The sequence below is a fragment of the Ovis canadensis genome, chromosome 13 (assembly GCF_042477335.2).
Source record: "Ovis canadensis isolate MfBH-ARS-UI-01 breed Bighorn chromosome 13, ARS-UI_OviCan_v2, whole genome shotgun sequence".
NCBI classification, from domain to species: domain Eukaryota; kingdom Metazoa; phylum Chordata; class Mammalia; order Artiodactyla; family Bovidae; genus Ovis; species Ovis canadensis.
In genome coordinates this window covers 88,441,407-88,461,545 of record NC_091257.1, presented here as the reverse complement: position 1 = coordinate 88,461,545, position 20,139 = coordinate 88,441,407, and the positions used below count along the sequence as shown (strand labels likewise).

General features: G+C 49.8%; 1 protein-coding gene across 2 annotated transcripts; it reads right to left on the bottom strand.

The window, feature by feature from the left end:
• Positions 1–337: 337 nt before the first annotated feature.
• CCN5 (cellular communication network factor 5) lies at positions 338–13,764 on the bottom strand. Of its 2 annotated transcripts, none has more exons than XM_069548626.1 (5): positions 13,585–13,764; positions 13,176–13,290; positions 8,929–9,145; positions 3,286–3,540; positions 338–1,288 (listed from the first exon to the last, which is right to left on the bottom strand). In XM_069548626.1, exons 2-5 carry the CDS (start codon positions 13,233–13,235, stop codon positions 1,068–1,070), a joined length of 753 nt encoding a protein of 250 aa, XP_069404727.1. In that variant the 5' UTR covers positions 13,236–13,290; positions 13,585–13,764; the 3' UTR covers positions 338–1,067. The 2 variants fall into 2 exon arrangements, with proteins under 2 accessions (XP_069404727.1, XP_069404726.1); XM_069548625.1 differs by having other exon boundaries at positions 13,420–13,763.
• Positions 13,765–20,139: the final 6,375 nt, after the last annotated feature.

Below are 20,139 nucleotides of genomic sequence, written 5' to 3'. Positions count from 1 at the left end.
TAAGACTTGTGCATTTACCTGGGTGTGAATCATCCCTCGATCAGATTAGTTTAATAAGAAATCCTGGTGAAATACCAAGAATATATTCTAATGTCCTGGTGGGATTCTGATGAAAACATAGTTTTTATTTTTAAACAAATACAGGTAGACTGCAGAAGAGGACATAACATTTGTATGTGGCATTTTTGTTTGTTTGTTTTTACACTTGGGCAGACCCGGGAGATGGTGAGGGACAGGGAAGCCTGGCTTGCTGCAGTCCATGGGTCGCAAAGAGTCAGATAAACTGAGCAACTGGACGAGAACAGAGAAACAATAAAACATGTGACTTCAAACAGGATTTCACATGAAGGTTGCTTTATTTCAGGCCGTGTTCCCTGGTTTCTGGGAGGCATCCTTCATCCTCCCTTGCTGTTCTCTAGTCCAAAATGTTTCCCAGCACTGACTTGTATAATGTGTAGCTTGGCCTGGCACATTGCGGAGTCATGAAAACGGTTAATTCTTACTAATACAAGTTGGGTTTGATGGGTCCCTTTAAGGGACATTTAAGGGTCCCATTTTGACTGTCTTCAAAACAGGGTGATTTACATAGAATTCAATCCCTGAATTCTGCCCAGGGTCGGGAGGGAGGGTTTTCTCAGCACAAGTGTGACACACAGATGTGTGTTCAGGGATGTTCATACCTCACTCCAGGAAAGGAAGCAGGAGGTTGAGAATCTCTGCCTCTCTTCGCCGCACCCCTAGAAAAACAGCCCATCCAGCTCAGCACCTGCTTCAGTCTAATAATTAAGGGGGAGATGGTTGCCCATCTCCTGGAACAAGCTCTGTGCGTATCTTTGATAAAGGCTGTGAATAGCTCAGAAGAAACCTGGCCATTCTCCCAGGCTGTGAGTGAGAGCGAGGGGGACTAGGGCATGCTTCCTGCGGCATCTCAGGGTCCAGAGGGACCAGCTGGCCTGGGAACACGCTTGTCCTCCAGGGCCCGGATGGCAGACCCAAGCCGGACTGTGGCCTGCAGCCCAGACTGCCTGCTGAGCGGCTGACATAGAGTTTCCATCCTCAGCCTGGCTCTAAAAGGCTCTGCTCCTTGGGCCGTGGCCCCTGGCGGGTGGGCAGGGCCCCAGTACGCACAGGCGGCGCTGGGTCTCCAGGCGGCAGAAACGGTTCTGATTGGACACTCGGGTGGCCACGCCCAGGCCGCAGGTGGTCGAGCAGGGACCCCAGGCGGTGCTCCATTCCGGGCAGGAGACGCCAGGGGCTGGGGGAGCGACAAAGCCAGAAAACTGGGGTCCTGGGGGAGAGAGAGGGGGTCAGCTCGGCAAGGTTAGGCAGCCAACTCTACCCACTGGCTTGCGGTGCAGTCTGGGTCACGTTGCTTAACCTCTCTGGACCTCGGTTTCTTTCCATGTAAATTTCCTAATAGATGATCGTTAGGCGTGAATAAAATAGTGGAGGTGAAGTGCTTAACACAGTGCCTGGTTCTTGTCAGCACTTCCGAAATATTGGTTATCAGGCAGCTATGATGGGATTGACCATGACGGTCCTCCAATAAAGGGCGAGTGTCTCACTCCTGTATCCTCCGCAAGTCCTGTGATAAGTAGCATCGTACAAGGAGGAGGTTGGGCCTGTGTGTGTGGTGCTGCGCGTGACCTGGCAGCAGGGATGCTGGTGCCGGCGAGGCCGGGTCTGGAACAGGGTGGCGGGTTCACTGTGGTCTAGCTTTTCCTCCTCCTCCAGGCTTGCTCTGCTCTGTTAATATTTGATGTCCTTCCTTCCGTTCTTTTGTAACCCGTGCTACTTAACTGGGGACCGTTTTGCCCCCTGGAAGATACTTGGCAGTGTTTGGAGACGTGTTTTACTGGTCACAAGTGAGGGGTGGGGGCTACTGAAGTCTAGCAGAGATGCTGCCTAACATCCTACACTGCACAGGACACCCTTTCACAGCAAAGACGTGACCCGGCTCAAATGTCACTAGTGCCCTGGTTGACACACCTTGTGTTATCCACACGTGTGTAGTATGTAGGATGTCTATGTCCATATGGCTGTAGACACACACAGTGGAGTTCAAATTACATATACGTTGCCCTGTCCTGCTTTTTATATGTAAGGCAAACCTATCAGCGTTCACCAACGTACTGGGTTGGCCAAAAAGATCCTTCGGGTTTGTCTGCATCAGCTTAAGGGAAACCTGAAGGAATTTTTGGCCAACCCAATATTTAAACAGATGTATCATATTCCATTGTTGGGATGATAACAGCTAACATACCCTGGAGTGCTGTGTGCCAGGCTCTGTCCTAACTGCTTTGCTTGTATTTACTCATTCAGGCTTCACAGCAGTTCTGTGAGGTGGATGCACTTATTCCCATGGTTGGAGGAACTGAGACACAGAGTAGGTAAGCAATTTTCTCAGAGTCACACAGTTGGGCTTAGAACTCAGGCAGACTCCACGCTTAAGCCGCCACACTCTACTGCCTCGCCAGAGGCACCATCTTCTGTGCAACCAATGCTCTCTTTTTGGTTGCCTTAAAAAATCATATTCATATAATAATAATAATAGTTTCCCTAGTGACAATATGTATAATTGTGGCTGATTTGCATTGTTGTATAGCAGAAACCAGCACAACATTGTAAAGCAATTTCCCCCTAATTAAAAATAAATTAAAAAAAAAATCCTAGTGACCTACCATACATAACATAATCTCTCAAACTCAAGAGTTTACAGGCTGAGGTCACTGTCTTTCCTGCCCACCCTTAGGCTCACATTCCGGAGGCAACCACCTTGCCTCATTCAGTTTAGAATTCCTCTTTTAATAAACCCCAATAATGACATATTAACAATATTATATAATATTTAAACTGTGTTATATTAATATGTGTCCATGTCAGTATAATGATAGTCTATATTACAATAATATACCTCTATATTATTCCTCTGCTGTGAAATGTGAGGACTTGGTTCAAGTGTCCTAACCCTCCTTTCCTCCCTCTACTCTGCCATCAGTTTTTAATTGTGTGTCGTTTAAAATCATACACTTGCACCTCTGCATCTTGTTTGGTCAGTTGCACTCTTCTAAGAGTCCCCTGAGCCACCTGCCCCTCCTAGCTTTTGTCAGTATATCCTTGGCTTAGATGTATCCAGTTGTCCTGGTACCTAAGGGGCCCCGCCCCGCCCCTTTCCTAACTCCTCCCCCAACCCCTCCCCATCCCCCATTCCAACCCCACCCCCACCCCCCGCCCATCGCCCTCCTTCCACCACTCCAGGCAGCCCTGGACCAGCCCGGCACTCACCTTGGGCTGGGAGGGGCTGGACTCCCAGCCCTCCTCCCTGGTCGCACACCCACTCAGGGCAGCACTTGCCCGGGACCTCGACCCTCCTGGGGTGCGGACAGTCCCAGCTGGGGAGCCGCACGTCCTCGCTGCACAGGGGCACACACGTAAAGCCGCCGTCCTCGCAGCGGCAGCGGAGCCTGCAGTGAGGCTGAAAGGTCTCCCCGTCCCGGTAGAGGCGGCCGTTCACCTCGCAGCTGCCGTCATCTTCTCCCCCTGCGGAGGAGAAACCGGACCTCCATCGGCGACCTCCCAACTTTTCCCTGGGCAGGGCTGCGCCCGCCGCCTCCTCCGCCGGGTCCTCTCTGCAGAGCTGGTCTGGAGGCGCTGGGGACGCAGAGCCTTTGGGGAAACTGAGCGCTGCAGGGGGCTCCGCCCCTCCTCCACCCCACCCCACCCCCAGTCAAAGCGGTCCTGTCCTGCCACCTGCAGGAGGACAGCGTGACAGGCCGCTTCCTGGAAGAGGCTTTGCAGGAGACTGGCCTGGTTTCAGCTCCTTTGCTAGCTATGGACCTTGGCCAAGTGATCCTACTTCTGGTTTTAGTTTCCTCACCTGCAAAGTGGGTTATGAAGTGAAGCGAAAGTCGCACAGTCGTGTCCGACTCTCTGCGGTAACCCCATGGACTGCATAGTCCATGGGATTCTCCAGGCCAGAACACTGGAGTGGGTAGCCTTTCCCTTCTCCAGGGGATCTTCCCAAACCAGGGATTGAACCCAGGTCTCTCACATCAGAGACGAATTCTTTACCAGCTGAGCCACAAGGGAAGCCCAAAGTGGGTTATAATGGTACTTATTTAAGTGTGATATGGACTATAAATGAATGGTGTTTGTAATGAATACAACATGAAGGAGACCTTCAATAGATCCTAGCTGCTCTGTTATTATTATTTGTATAAATTATTATATATTATTAATAATATAAATATTAATGTATTGCTGACAACTGCTCAGTTGTGACCGACTCTTTGCAACTCTATGGACTACAGCCCGCCAGGCTCCTCTGTCCATGGGATTTTTCCAGACAAGAACACTGGAGTGGGTTGCCATTTCCTGCTCCAGGGGATTGTCCCCACCCAGGGATGGAACCAGGGTCTCTTGTGTCTGCTGTATTGGCAGGCAGATTCTATGCCACTAACATCACCTGGGAAGCCCATATATAATCGAATTAATAATATGTATCAATTAATATAAACATATAAAATATTACGACTATTATATACACACCGAGATTTCATGCCACAAACTTTCCTTGTCCATCTGCTGTGTTACCGTTATCACCATCAGGTCAGGGTTTAACTTGCTAGCTGTGTGACTTGGGGTAAGTGACTAAACTTCTCTGAGTCACTTTAACAATAGCAACGATGAAAACAGTAATTAGAACCTTCAGTGATGCAACATCTAGCGCAGGGTTAGGAATTCAAGAAACACTCTTTGGAGGAAGCCCTCAAATATTATGGGCATCACAGCCTCTTCCTCCACTGGGCATGAACTCCTTGAGGGCTGGGGCTGAGAGTGTTCATCCTGGCATCTCCTGTGCCAGCTCAGAGCACGGATGGGACACACAGTACCACAGGAAATGCCCCTGGAATGAATGCCTGGCGCAAGACTCAGCACATGAGAGACACTGATAAAATAGTTCTGATTCCTTATTCCTTTCAGATACACCGCGCCCTTCCTGGGTACCACCCACTGTGCTCCCAGACAGGACCGAGAGCCAGTCCTTACCCAGGAGGGACTCAAGGGTCAGTGCAGGGCACGGATGTGGACGCTGCATCTCCAAGACAGAATAAAGCGAGAGCCCTGCAGAGGGGTCTGTGAGCCACTCAGGAAGTGCAGAGAGAGGAGGGTTTCCTGGAGATGTGGGTGGCACTTCAGCTAGATCTGGGAGACAAGACTCATGGGAAGCTGCTTTTCCCAGCTCTGCTGAGAAAAACCTCAACTAGGTCCACACACATGAGGGAATTTTAGAACCACATAGACCTGGTTCAAATCCCAGGGGATAATAACTTTAGCAAGGTTTCCTGGCATCTCTCCTGGGTCCTCCAGTTCAAAGCTGATTGGGTGGGGTGGGGGGTTATGATCCTGGGCAGCCGGTCCCCACCCTGGGATCTGTGTGCATCACGTGCAAGGTCCCAGACACCATGAGGCACCTCCAAATGTACTTGCTGTGAGACCCCAAACACCTATGAAAGTGAAAGTGAAAGTGAAGTCAGATTGAGGAGTAGAGCAGGGTTGTAGTTTTGAAATATGGTGATCAGGGAAGGCCTTACTGAGCAAGTGATGTTTGGGTAAAGATGTGAAGGAGGCGAGAGAACTTGCCGTGCAGAAATCTGGGGGAAAGAATGCCGGTAGCAGGAACAGCCTGTGCAAAGGCCCTGAGGTGGGAGCGTGCCTGGGGTATCTGGGAGGCCAGTGAGGATGGCGCAGAGAGCAGGAGTGTGTTAGATGTGGTCAGAGAGAAGACAGGAGCAGGGTACTTGTTGCCCACTGAGAGGGCTTTGGCTCTTACTCTGAGAAGATGGGAGGCTGTGGGAGGCTTTTAGGCAGAGGAGGGACTTGACCTGTGATCTGATTTACGTATTTAAAGGAGCCCTCAAGCTGCTGTGTTGAAAACAGACTAGGGACCAAGGACGGAAGCAAGGAGACAGTTAAGGGGTTTCTGCAAAATCCAGATGAGTTACGGTGGGGATCAGACCCGGTGGAAATATTGTGAAGGATTTACTGGTGGGAGTGAGTGGAATGTGGAAAAAGATGGGAGAGAAGTCAAGGATGACTCCAGAATTTGAGGCTGAGCCACAGAAAAGATGGAGTTGCCCTTGGCTGAGCCTGGGAAGCTCTGCTTTTAAAGCCAGGGAGAAGGGCTTCGCTGGTGCTGCAGTGGTTAAGACTTAGCCTTCCAAAGCAGGGGCTGCGGGTTCGATCCCTGGTTGGGGAGCTAAGATTCCACATGCCTCAATGTCAAAAAACCAAAGCATAAAACAGAAACAATACAGTAACAAACTCAATAAAGACTTAAAATGGTCCACATCAAAAAAAAAAAAAATCTTAAAAGAAAGCAAGCCACACTGAACGTGCACACAGCTCAGAGGCAGTCCCCTGAGAGAAGGGTTGTCCAGCTAGTGGGTGGGAGGAGAGATTTGGGCCAGCGTGTTCCCTCCAGAGCCAAGACCCAGATGCAGCCTCTGTACAGTCTTAGTTCTGCCTCAGCTGTGGCTTCCCCAGCTCCCAGCCTCCAAATTCAGTTCCAGTCATTGGACATTCACGAGCACCTGTAAATTACACATTCATGAGACACATTCGGTGTCACCCAGCCAGAGCTGGAAGTTGCAGGAAGGAGCAAGGACCAAATAAATTTTTGGCCTCCAGGTATTCAAAGTCCGAATCAGGGCGGAATAGGAAAAGCTTCATAATAAATTTAGTGACAGTAACTAATCATATACTGAGCGTCAGACAGTAGAGTGAAAGAAACAAAGATTGTGGAGTCAGCTCCCTGCGTTCAAATCCCAGCTCAGCCACTTCTGAGATGTGTGATCTTGGGCAAATTATTTAACCTCTCTGGGCCTCTTTTTTCCATTTACAAAATGGGGATGACATTAGGAGCTACTTCATATGGTTGTTGAGAGGTTAAATGAGGTGATATTTTGAAACTCTGGTGCCTGGCATATGGTAAGTGCTAGGCATGTGTTCAATAAATAAATTTTGCCAAGTGCTTGACATGTGTGATGACTTATCTAGATAACAGCCTGATAAGCTAAGGGTTGCTTTTCTGAGTTTTTTCTTTAGATACATTTTTTTCTCCCTTCATAGGTGATATTTATTTTATTTTTTAAATGGAAGTATATCTGATTTACAATGTTGTACCAATCTCTGCTGTATACCAAAGTGACTCAGTCATACACATAAAGACATTTTTTTTACATTCTTTTCCACTATGGTGTACCTATAGGGAATCCCATATAGTTCCCTGTGCTATACAGTTGCTATACAGTAGGACCTTTTTTGTTGTTCATCTTTTTTAAGATTTTAATTGGAGGATAATTACTTTGCAGTATTGTGATGGTTTTTGCCACACATCACCATGAACTAGCCATAGACATACATGTGTCCCCTCCAGCCTGAACCCCCATCCTGTCCATCTTATTTATATTAGTTCATATCTGCTAATCCCAAACTCTCAGTCCTTCCCTCCCCAACCTGTCTCCCTTGGGCAACCACATTTTTAGGTACCTTTTTATACCAATCATCTCTAAGTTTATAAAACACATCGCCCCTTTCTCATTATTACACTCCTCTTATCATAAAAAAGAATTTAACAGGGGTTTACCATTGATAACTTTATGTCTATAAGTCCTTTTTTAAAAAAATCCGTTTGGCTGTGTTGGGTCTTAGTTGCAACACGTGGGGTCTTCCATCTTGGTTGTGGCCTGCGAGATCATTTTAGTTGTGGCATATGAGATTTAATTCCCTGACCAGGGATTGAACCCAGGCCTCCTGCGTTGGGAGTGTGGAGGCTGAGCTGCTGAACCACCAGGGAAGTCCCTATAAGTTGTGTTTTTCTTTTCAGCAACTTTTTTTTTTTTCCTACAGATGGATTCATTGTCAATGATTCATGAGCCTTTCTTCCTTTCTCTCTCCCATTATGCACAAAGATGAGAGTGGTAAAGTGCTCTGTAAGGCTTATTTAAAAAGAAAAATAGAGCGCAGAGCAGTCCCTCACCCCTTTCTATTTCTCTAAAGCAGTGGTTCTCCACTGGGGGCGATTTTTCTCCCCAGGCAACATCTGAAGGGAGATGGTCACGACCTGCTGTTTGGGGTGCTACTGGCATCCAGCAGGTAGAGACCAGGAAAGCTGCTTTAATTCCTACCATGCACAGAACCACATCCCACAGCAGAGAATTACTCAGTCCCAAATGACCCGGGAGCAAAATTGAGAAACCCTGACCTAAAGCCCACCCGGAGGGCACAAGGGTAGAGTGGTGGGAGCTGTAACATGCTCAAGGTTGCTAGCAAATAGCAAACTCAGGGTTCACAGGTCCAAGGGGCTCCCAACCCCAGAAAAAGACAGAACAGAATGCTGCTTCAGAGCCTGTTTGACCCAGGCCCCAGCTGTGTAACATTAAACATGTCTCTCAGTATTGTGGAGCCTCAGTTTCCTCATCTATAAAATGGGCCTGAAAGTACTTACCGCAGAGGATTATTATGAGGATCATGTGACTTAGGAGGTAAGTGCTTAGCTCAGGGCCCGATACACCTTACGCCTGAAATAGAGAGCTGCCCTTTCATTTTCCCAAGAGTGTCGTGAGGGTTCTGAGAAAGGGTGGTGACCTCTGGTTCGAAGAATCTGGGAGGGCTGATCAGGGGAGGAGGTGTTTGTGCTCAGCTTTGAAAGATGGCTAGATCTGGATGGATAAGAAGGGAGGTAGGCTGTTTGGTTGGTGGGTGTGATCTGAGCAAAGACAAAAGAAAAGAAGTGGGGAATGGGCTTAGGGAACCTTGTGTCGCTAGGTTTGGCTGGGCATGAGAAGGACTTCTCCTGGACTCAGGACCTGAAGGCCTTGACCGCCTCCCCATCACCCCCTCCACCAGACCCGCAAACCTGCTTACAGAGGCACACGGCCCCCCGGCCTCCAGGGCCCGCCCCGGGCTGGCAGACCAGGCCCTGGCTGGGGTCGCAGACGTGGAGATGGTCGCAGGGCTCCCCCAGCCGTCGCGCACATACCCGGCAGCAGTTGCAGCCATCCAGCACCAGGGGCACCCCCAGGGGGCATCGGGGTGGTGGCCAGGGACAGGCACATGGTGTGGGGCACAGCTGGGCACACACCTGCAGAGAGAGAGACCTCCCTCAGCCAAGGTCATTCAAGGTGGGCAGTGAGACCCTCACGACTGACTCCTTCTCTGCTAGGCTGTGCAGTGTAGCGCTACACCTTGGCCCCGGAGTGACACAAACCTGGCCTTGAACCCCAGCACCCCCACGTCACTCTGTATGAGACGACATAGCACTGCGGTCATGAGCAAAGGCTCTGGATTAGAGTTCCAGTCTTAACTCTGTCGCTTATTGGCGGAGCAGCCTTGGGCAAGTTACTTAAGTTCTCTGAGCCTCAACTGCCTCATCTGTGAAGAGGGGGCAATAATATATAACTCAGAGGATTGTTGTGAGGAGTACATGAAATGAGGCATATAAAACCTTTAGTACATGGCCTGCCATGCAGGAGATGCTCCATGCATTTAGCTATGATGACTGCTATGTGAATTACAATAGCGGGCTTAGCCTCTGCCTTCTGGGAACTTACAGAGGCAAAAGCAACAGAACAGAGGATTAAAATGACAGGGAACTATACGTTTTCTAGCAGAACTGTGGATATTTATATTCAGGAGGGCTGAATAAATCAAACAGTGTCATGGATGTTTTTGATCTTTGGAACAATCTAGAATATGTTTCCAGATGAGCCTCAAATCAGCCAGGACAACTTGGCCTCCTGTGGGACTTATCAATTCACAGCTTCCAGAGGCCCAGCCCTGGAATCTATGTTTTTAACGAGCCATCCAGGGGCGTTTGATGCACAGCGAGGTTACTGGTACCTCACCTCCACTCTAACCACTCTCCCCGCCATGTAAAGATGGGGAGACTGAGTTCCAGAGGGAGGAAGAGACACAGTCTCCATGGGTTAGCTACATGGCTGGGAGCGTGCTTCCCCACTGAAGACCCACGGACCCAGAGTGGGTGCAGACTTCCTGTAACAGGGAAAAGCCCCAGCCAGGGTCCCACCCCCAGGGGCAGGCTCAAGGTATCAACCCAAGTGTCCTGACTGCCCCTCCTCACTTAGGACCGAGAACCAACCAAACCAGAAACCAGATACTCTGGGTTCCCCATATGTCCATTGGAAGGTAGGGACCGAGGGCCATGCATAATTCAAGGTGTTACTAGTGACCCACCCCATCTGGGGGCCCTTGGAAGTCTGGAGAGTTTTGTGTAGAGGATGGAAGAACTGGAGGCAGTTTAGGAAGGTGAAATTAATAACCTCCTATGTCCTGTGTGTGGCCCCAAAGCAGGCAATGACCTCTCTGCCCTAATCCCTACTTTTCCCACCCCTAGGGCTTTTGAGTCCTGCAAACCTCTCGGCGGCCTGCAGTTCCCACCGTGGCCACTAGGGGCCGTTCCAAATTGGCAGACCAGCCTCCTGTGTGTGTATGGGAGGGTGGGTCACAGACTAGGAAGCAAAGACAGGGCCCATCTACGATGGCACTGGTAACATTAGATGCGAGTGTGCAGCGGTGTGCCTGGAGCCTTGCCAGAGGATGAGCTCCCATCTCCGCAGGCATTTCAAGCAGGAGACTGGGTGACACCAGATTCTAGAGAGGATGGTCTAGCCTTACCCCTCAAAGTGAGGTCTGGACCCGCAGCAGCATCACCTGGAAGCTTGCTAGTCATGCAGCATCTAGGGCCCTTCCTTATGACTCTGAATCTGCATTTTCATAAATTCAGATGTGATCCACACAGCACTGGCCTGAGAAACAATCAGCTGGACTTTGGGTCTCCTTCCTAAACCCTCAGAGGCTGAGCTCCCTGAGTTGGTGGGAAGTAAGCAGGGTGAGGGGCAGGCCTTTGGCCACAACTGGCTCTTGGGTCCTTTCCTCCTGAAAGCAGAGGTGCCAGGACATAAGCCACGTGCTTGGCACCTGGGTTCTCACTTTGGGCTCCCTCTACCGGGCAAGCTTGACAGGGCTGGATGTACAGGAGGGACCACTGATGACGCCGACGACTGTGACTGTCATTCACCACGGGCACACCATGTGCGGAGCCCTGTAACGTGCCAGCTTAACCCTCCAGTGGGAGCTACAGCATTATGCCCGTTTTATTTATTTTTTTGGCTGTACTGTGTGGCGTGTGGGATCTTAGTTCCCCGACCAGGGATTGAACCCGTGCTCCCTACAGAGGAAACACGCAGTCTTAATCACTGTACAGCCAGGGAAATCCAGCATTATACCCATTTTAAAGACAGGGAAACTGAAGCTTAAAGCGGTATAGCGACGTCACCAATAACAGGCCGATCAGGAACAGAATCAAGGTTCATGTGCATCCAAGCCCAGGCTCTTAACTGCCACACCCACCTCTTGTCGCCTATGGCTCTGATGCCAGCTTAGCCTCTGGGTCAACTTACTGTTTGTTCAAAAGGGATGGGGACAAGTCAGGGAGGGGGTTTCAGCACAGCCAAGAAGAGAGAGGTCCTGTCTAGTCTCTATCTCTATGCCCTTTCCAACCAGCCCACTCCCATGTTCAAGCTGCTCCATCACACTTGGTTGTCCCAGACCTCTGCTGTGGTCCCCAGCGGGGCAGGAGCCCTGGACAGGGAATCTTCCAAGCAAGAGTTGAGATCCAAGTTCTACCACTGACTCGCTGTGTGGCCTCCCAAGAGGGAGCAGTTTCCTCCTAAGTAAAATGGGGTGGAGACCACCTATCTTGGAATCAGGGATTTAGTGAGGTCACAGGCAGCTTCTGGTCAACGTGGCCTGGCTTGTTTCCAGGTCTCTACCACCTGCCCCTGTTCACAGGCCTGAGCTCAGGAGCTCACAGCCTGCTTGAGAGACTTGCAATTCTCTCTCCGAGGATTGTCACGGCTTTCATGTGCGTGATGACTAAGCTCCTGTGTTCTGAGGGGGATGTTGCCTGGCTCCCCGGGGCCTGGGAGGAATGGAGGGCTGGGGGAGAGAACAGTGAGTCTAGGACTGCTTCATTTTGGCCTTTCCTTTAATCCCAGGCCCAGAACCCCAAGTCTCCGGCTCCCATGACCCACGCTGTGCTTCCTGGTATCATGTCGTGCTCATCCCGGTTTGGAAGAACAGAAAGCAGGGTTAGGATGCCAGCAGGGTTCTCAGCCTTCCCCCAACCACTGCCTGGACCCAGGAGAGAGGCGTTCCTGCCTGCGATTCTCAAAAGAGCATGAAAATATAGTGAGATCATAGCTTGCAGCAGGGCCAATCCCCATGACACCAGGAACTTGGCATTTGCTAAGGTGATGGCAGGCTCAGCAACGGTGGCCTCGGTCCAGGTTGGAGGTGGAGAGATACAGACTGCAGTCCCCTCTCCTCACACCCAGGCCAGTCCTGGTCTCTGCCTCCTCTGTCACTCCGATGCTGTGTGGTTTCAAGCAAGTTGCCTACCCTCTCTGAGCCTTGCTTGACTGAAAACAGGAAATAATCATTCCTGATGAGGTTGTTGGGCATGTTAAGCAAGGTGGATGTTCCACAAGCCCTTTGAAAATATCCCACAGGAGAAGGTCTTTATTCTCTAGAGCTGTCTCCCTACCCCCTCCAGCTAGGGTCAGCAGGCTACTTACTGCCTGAGGGCCTGACAGCATTAATGCCTTTGTATGAAACTTTCAATGGGCTAGGCACCCAACATACATTCAAATCCTAGCTCCTAGTTAGACAAAGCAGGCCCCCTCTTGAGGCTCCCCATTTATAATGAGGAGACCCACTTCTGTTTGCAGAGGGACTTTAGGGATTGGTAGTCATAAAAGTCCTCTCTTAAACATTTGTCATATTCCAGGTCCTGTGCTAGACCCTGGGGATGAACTATGATAAATGACCTTCCCAAAGGCCTCATGAACATTATACCCATATAACTGAGGAAGGAGCTAAGGCTCAGAGAGGGGAAGGGATTTGCCTGAGGTCACACAGCAGACTTGGCCAGAGGGAAGCAGCTCTCTGGGCATCAGGGAGGGAAGCCCAGCTGAGCCCCAGCACAGGAGGCCCACAGGAATTCTTCCAGGGGGTCCTTGGCCGTGATTTCACCTCTCCCCCACCACACCAAGGAAGCCAGTAGTACATTTCAGGGCCCAGGGCCCCCTTACCTTGGAGAGGAGACAGAGGAGGGAGAAGGCGAGGAGGTGGGTCTGAAATGTGCCTCTCATGTCACTGTGTCCCCCACGGAGCCAGCTTTGAGCCTCGGAGGCAGGACCTGTAAGTCTTTATGTTCCGGCGGCTGTGAGGTCACTCCCAGGCACGCGCACACACACACACACGCACACACACAGGCTGGCCTTTGTAGCCCTGCTTCTCTCCCATCCTCATCTTCCCACTGATGAGCCCATTTACCTGGAGGTGAGACCTCCGAGGCCACCAAGGGGGTGCTTGCCAGTGTCTGTGTGTGTATGTATGTGTGTGTGCGTGCGTGTGAAAGTCAGAGCCAGTGCCAATGCCGAGAGCCTGTGACAGGCTGGCAGGGGCCTCACTAGCTCCTCCCAGCCCCAAAGGGCCTACCCAAGCCGCTGCTGGAGCCGCTGGAGCCCTGCCCCAGACCCCCTGGCCGACCCTGGCAGTGGAGGGGGTGCTGTAGGTCCAGAAAGTGCTCCGCAGACACCCCCTTTGCAGAGTTGACCCAAGTCCTCCTAAGCCCCGTGGTCCGGACTCCCAGCGGCTTCAGCGGGCCTGCGGTTTCTGGCAGGAAGATTGGCAGCTGTCCAGAAGCGGGTGTGACCCACAGCAAAACTTCCCTGGGCGGCCTGTTTGCTTTTGGCAACCAGGAGCTTCCCCATGGCCTGCTTGCTGAGCTGGGGATGGTGGCCTGCGGTGGCTGAGCCCACGCGGCCTGGACCTAGTGTGTGCTCTTGCTGGGTCCTGCTACATGGTGGGGTCCTCAGCAGTGATCTGCAGGAACCAAATCCTTCTTGTTGAATTCAGTCAACTCTGAGGCCCCTCTGTGGTATCTCCAGCTCCTGAATAGGAGGTAAGCTGAGAGGGGGAATGGACAGTAAGTGGGGGCAGGTGGAATTTCAGGGAATATAGAGTAAGGGTCCTGTTCAAACAGAGGGTGAGGGTGGGCTCTCTGAAGCGGGAGCCAGGGATGATGATGGGAGTGAGAGAGAGCGATGCTCCAGGCAGAGCGAACAGCACATAGATGCCTAGAGGTGGGGGACCTCGTGATAGCAGGGCCTATTCTGGGAGCTAAGAATGCCTGCTGTGTCTGGAGCCGACAGTGAGGTGGGAAACGGTGTCACACATGAAGGGGTAAGACACATGAAATTCACACCACCAGAGACTCTGCGCTTCCAATGCAGGGGGCCAGGTTCGATCCCTGGTCAGGGAACTAGAACCCATAGGCCGCAACTAAGAGTTCACAGGCTACAGCTAAAGATACTGATGCTCTGTGATCTTTAAAGGGGTGGGATGGGAGTCGGGGTGGGCGGGAGGCTCAAGAAGGAGGGGATATATGTATACGTATGGCTGATTCCCTGGTGGCTCCGATGGTAAAGAGCCTGCCTGCAATGTGGGAGACCCAGGTTCGATCCCTGGGTTGGGAAGATCTCCCGGAGAAGGGAATGGCAACCCACTCCAGTATTCTTGCCTGGAAAATTCCATGAATGAAAGAGCCTGAAAAAAAAAGAAAAAGAAAGAGCCTGGAGGGCTATAGTCCATGGGGTCACAAAGAGTCAGACACAACTGAGCAACTAACACACACACACACAAAGCTGATTCACTTTGTTGTGCAGCAGAAACTATCACAGCATTGTAAAGCAATTATACTCCAATTTTAAAAAGAATACTGGAAGTAGAAGAAAAACAGTGCAGGCCCCACATACCACAGCGAAGACTGAAGATCCTGCTAAGACACAGCTAAGCCTTGGAGCATCCAAATATATAAGTAGATATTTTAAAAAAACCTCACCACCAGTATCTCTAGGAGCGGGAAGTTATAAAGACATGAGCTCTGCCTAAAGAATTTGGCAAAGGTAATATGAGAGGGGGTGTCAAATGTGGCTGGAGAAGGCTTTGTTCCCCATCATCTCCCCCAGTATCCCAAGTCTCAAAGTGACGGAGCTGGACACCAGAAGAGTCCGGAAAGGGCAGTTGGCAAGGAAGAAGAATGACTTGATGCTGGGAGCAATTCCAGGACGAGGAGTTGATGTGAACAGAGGCCGAAGATGAAAATGTGGGATTTGATCATTTAGGGCTGGAGGAAGTGGCTGAGGGTGAGGGTTGTGGGTCCCCAGACTTGGAGAGGAGAAACAGTGTTATTTATTCAGGCTCCTGTTTGAGTCAGAGGCAGGCCTAGGGTATTTTACACCCAGAGTGGATCAGTTTTGGAATACCCACCACCTTCATATAACAAAGTGTTATCTGTCATCATTGTGAGAAGAAACAAATATAGTTCATTTATGAACTAGAATTTGCACTTATCATGCAAAAATGTTACCCTTTGCAGTCTACACTGTTTGACTTTTCTAAATTTTAAGCACAAATTAAAATTTCAAGAAGTCACCTGGGATGACAGACTTGAACTACCTGTATCTTCATCTTCTCCATCACCCTACAGCCATTGTTTTCTTTGGATCTACTTGTGAGATGCAGAAATATGTAATACCACAGGGCTGGAGGCAGGAACTGTACTTGTAGCAAGCACAAAAGATTCCAAGCTGTTAGGAACTGACTCTCGGTGAACCTGTGTTCCTGAGACCCTGTATGCTGGTGGCAACTGCATTCCTAGAAATTCTCCATGTCAAAGAGATTTATTAAAGGATAAATCAAAATGTGCTGATTTGAAGCTTAGCTACATGTTATTAAAATACAACTGGTGTTAGTCACTCAGTCATGTCTGATTCTTTGCAATGGACTGTAGTCCACCAGGACTCTGTCCACGAAATTCTCCAGGCAAGAATACTGGAGTGGGTAGCCATTCCCTTCTCCAGGGGATCTTTCCATCCCAGGGATCAAACCCTGGTCTCCTGGGTCGCAAGAGTCAGACACGACTTAGCAACTAAACCACCATCCCAGGTGGCGCTTGTGGCAAAGAAGCTGCCTGCCAATGCAGGAGACACAGGTTCAGTCCTGGGGCTGAAAAGCTCCTCTGGAGGAGGAAATGGCAACTCACTCCAGTGTTCTCGCCTGGAAAATTCCATGGAGAGAGGAGCCTGGCAGACTAGAGTCCATGGGGTTGCAAAGAGTCAGACGTGAGAAAGTAGCTGCACGTTTATTTATTTTCTATGTTTAGGCCAGGCCAGGATCTTAGCACCTCAATCAGGGATCGAAACCCGTGCCTGCCACAGTGGGAGTGCAGTGTCTTAACCACTAGACAGCTAGGGAAGTTCCAGGTCTCTGGTTTTAATAGTAATGAAAGTGATTATGTATTGAGCACCCAGTGGGGGCTGCCCCTGTGCTGAGTACTTTTTATAAAAAGTGGTGTTTCTAATCCTTGTCATCCATACCTTAATAAAAAAAAGAAAGAAAAAATGAAATCCAGAGAGGTTAAGCAGCTTGCCAAAGGTCACACAGCTAGAAAACAGAGCCAGATTTTCAGTGGAGGTTCATATGACTCCAAAACCTATGCTGTGGTTATTTATTTTTGCTGCTGCTTAGAAGGCTCTCTGTGGCATATATTTTTTTTTAAATTGAGGGGTAACATATAAACAGAAATGCTTACAGTGCACATCTCGACAACTCTTCACATATGTACACACCCATGTAACCACCAGCAAGATACATTTCCAGAAAGTTTCTGATGCCTCTTCCAAGACTATACGCTCTGCCTCCCAAGGTACTCACTGTTCTGACCTCTATCACCATGGATTAATTTTTGCTGGGAGGAACAGTTTTGTTTTGGCTTTTTATTTTTTCACTTTTTATTTTGTGTTGGCGGATGGCTGATTAACAATGCTGGGATAGTTTCCGGTGAAGAGTGAAGGGACTCAGCCATATATACACATGTATCCATTTGGGAGGAACAGCTTTGAACCACTTCTTGCTCTGAGGCAAGAAGGAAGATAGAAAAAGCTAGGAGGCATTAGGAGGAGGTGGAGAAAGGCACTTTGTTCACAGTAGTATCCTATCAGAGGAGGAGTCCTGCCCCCATTAATGAGAGGGTGAGGCTGGGTGTGCTTTCCAAGGGAAGTGAAGGAGGCTCGGAGTGCGCCGCACCGGGAGGTGACAGGACACCAGTGGAGTGCTGCCTCCTGCCTCAGGGGCCCCTCTGAGGCAGAGCATGTGTTTGTGCTTGGAACTTGTTCTCTCTAAACAACCGAAGTTGGGCGAGTGTGAACAGCGGGTGGTCCTGGGGCCTGGCCAGTTCAGGAAGCACGTGGGTTGGCATCACAGTGTCGGGTGATGAGAGTGTGAGTGATGAACGCACATCACAAACCCTGAAAATCCACGGCAGGAGCTGCCCCTGTGCTGACTGGTTACTGGGGTTCAGGCCCCCAAAGTGCCAAGTTTGGCACTAGAGGGATGTGACAGTCTGGGGAACCCGTGAGACTTTTGGCTAGTGCTATAGTTTCCCCTAAATAAGACCCTAGACTGAGCACAGATGCTCTTTGCACTACTGGAAACAAATTTCAGGCTTGTAAGCCAAAAAGTCCCCACTTCAAATCCTGGCTCCCCCAGTGACTTTTGGCACTGGGACCAGGATGCAGAAAGAGAGGTGCCAAGGGAGAAAAATGTAAGGAACTCTCACTATCAGGTGCTGGCCTGGCACGTGAGGACCGGGAGAGTGAGGGACTCCTCACGAGAGAGGCATCTAGGCATACTTTCCTGGCGGTCCAGGGGTTCAGGCTCTTTGCTTCCACTGCGGGGGGGGGGGGTATGGGGTGGGGTGGGGGGTAAGAAACCTGCACAAAATGAGTTTATGGTAGGAACTGAAGAAATAGGGGTTGACTGGCTGAATGACAACTCCCTATCCCAATGTTTGAATTGGGGTACATTAGGCTATGCTGAGGTCACAAATAAACTCCCAGATCTTAACAGCTTAACCCAACAAAGATTTAGTTTTGGTGGCAAATAGTCCAGTGAAGTTGGGCAGATCTTCTCCATCTTGGAGCTGCATCCTCTGGAACCACCCTTCCCTACCCATTCAGTTGCTTCTTTGAAATGAAGAATTTCAGATCCTCCCCTCCCCTCCCCCCACAGCAGGATCTGCCTTAGTAAGACTCCCAGGTGATTCGTATGCACATTGCAGCTTCCCTGGTGGCTCAGAGGTTAAAGCGTCTGCCTCCAAACCCGGGTTCAATCCCTGGGTCGGGAAGATACCCTGGAGAAGGAAATGGCAACCCACTCCAGTATTCTTGCCTGGAGAATTCCATGGACCGCGGAGCTCAGTAGGCTACAGTCCAAGGCATCACAAAGAGTCGGACACGACTGAGTGATTTCACTTCCACTTTCATTCTAGATCAGTGGGCTCCAAGGTCACCTTGGAGAAGAGAGATGGAGAAGGCACACTAGCTTTTCACTGCTTCAAACCGGAAGTGATGAGGCTCATCCCTTCTGCTCATATTTCATTGGCCAGAACAAGTCACGTGACCCCAACTTGCTGGCAAGGGAAGCTGGGAAATGTGATCTTTCTCTGTAGGTCCCTGAAGAGGAATCAGAGTGAGAAACATGACATATTCTTTTCCACAGTGTCTGAGGATCTGGGACACATACTTCTGTGGCATTTGATTTCACCCATTTTTGTTTGTTTTGAGGTGACCTTCTTGTTCTTACAGACCCGAGCTAGGCCTAACGCTTGAGAGTCTAGGAAATGCCTCTGAAAAGTGAAACTGGGGAAACACCTCTTTAGCTCAGGGTGCAGCATATGGGAGCCAGGAACAAGTGTCTGCAGTTGCAAGGATGAAGCCAGTTTCAGCCATTCACAGCTTGTCAGCTTCCTCCCTGCCTTCCTCTTTTGTGTTCATTGCACATCTACATGCCAAGCCCTGTGCAAGAAGCTGGAGAGACTGGTGTGTATATGTGTGTTGGGGGTGGGGAGTTGTCTGTGTGAATAAATGCTCAACACTGGGGACATTACTGTTGCTATAGTAGGGTCGTGGGGACAGACAAACCCAAACAGACCCTGACCCCAGCAGGGCTGGGAGAGTCAGGGCCAGTGCTCCTATGGTTGGATGTACTCAGGTAAGAGGGAGCCCCGTTCCGTGGGAAGATCGAGAATCAGATGAAAATCCCAGCTCTGACACTTGCTACGCGGCTGTGTGTAAGTGCGCTCACCTCTCTGGGACTCTCTTTCCCTTTTGTGGAAACTGGGTTCTATGGCAGAGCCTGATGGAGACCCATTCCAGTATCTTTTCTTCCCTCCTTCCCTCATAATCAAACCCTGATTTTATTTGGGCTGGCAGTGCACTCAACTTTGCAGCTAGGCATGGCTGTGTGACCAGTTCCAGCAATGAGATACATGAAGAGGTGTTATGTGCAAATTCTGGGAAGGCTTCTGAAAGGGAAGAGCATCCCTTCTGTCCCGACACCACCCTTCCTTCCTTCCTCCTGCTTCCGGTCAGTCATCAGATGTGATGGTGAAGCTTGACAGCCATATTGGACCAAGAGGGTATCTTAAAGATGGCCCTCAGGTGCAGAGGAAGGAAGAGGAGAAATAAAAACGGAGCCTGGATCTCTGATGACATCAGAGCTGCCGTGTGCATCCTGGACTCCACCTATAGTGGCTATTCACGTGATTTTAAAAACAGTATACATATTACATACAAGAATACTATGAGAATGTTAATATAATAAAAATATAATGTTACTATATATTATTCTGTTTGCATATAATATGTGCATGTTTATGCCCCTTTGTTTGAGCCACTATTGTTTTGAGTATTGCTGGTATAAAAGTGTTATTGATTTTTATTATTGATCATGTATCTGGCAAACTTGCTCTTCTCTCTTATTTGTTCTGATACTGTCAGTTTATTTCATTTTTCAAGGTAAGGGATCACACCATCAACAAAGAACAGTTTTATCTCTTCCCTTTCAACCTTTATACCTCTTATTTTGTCTCCTTTTAGCTGTAGCCTAACTCTGGGACTATGTGTTGAGCATTTGTTTTTGTTTAGTCAC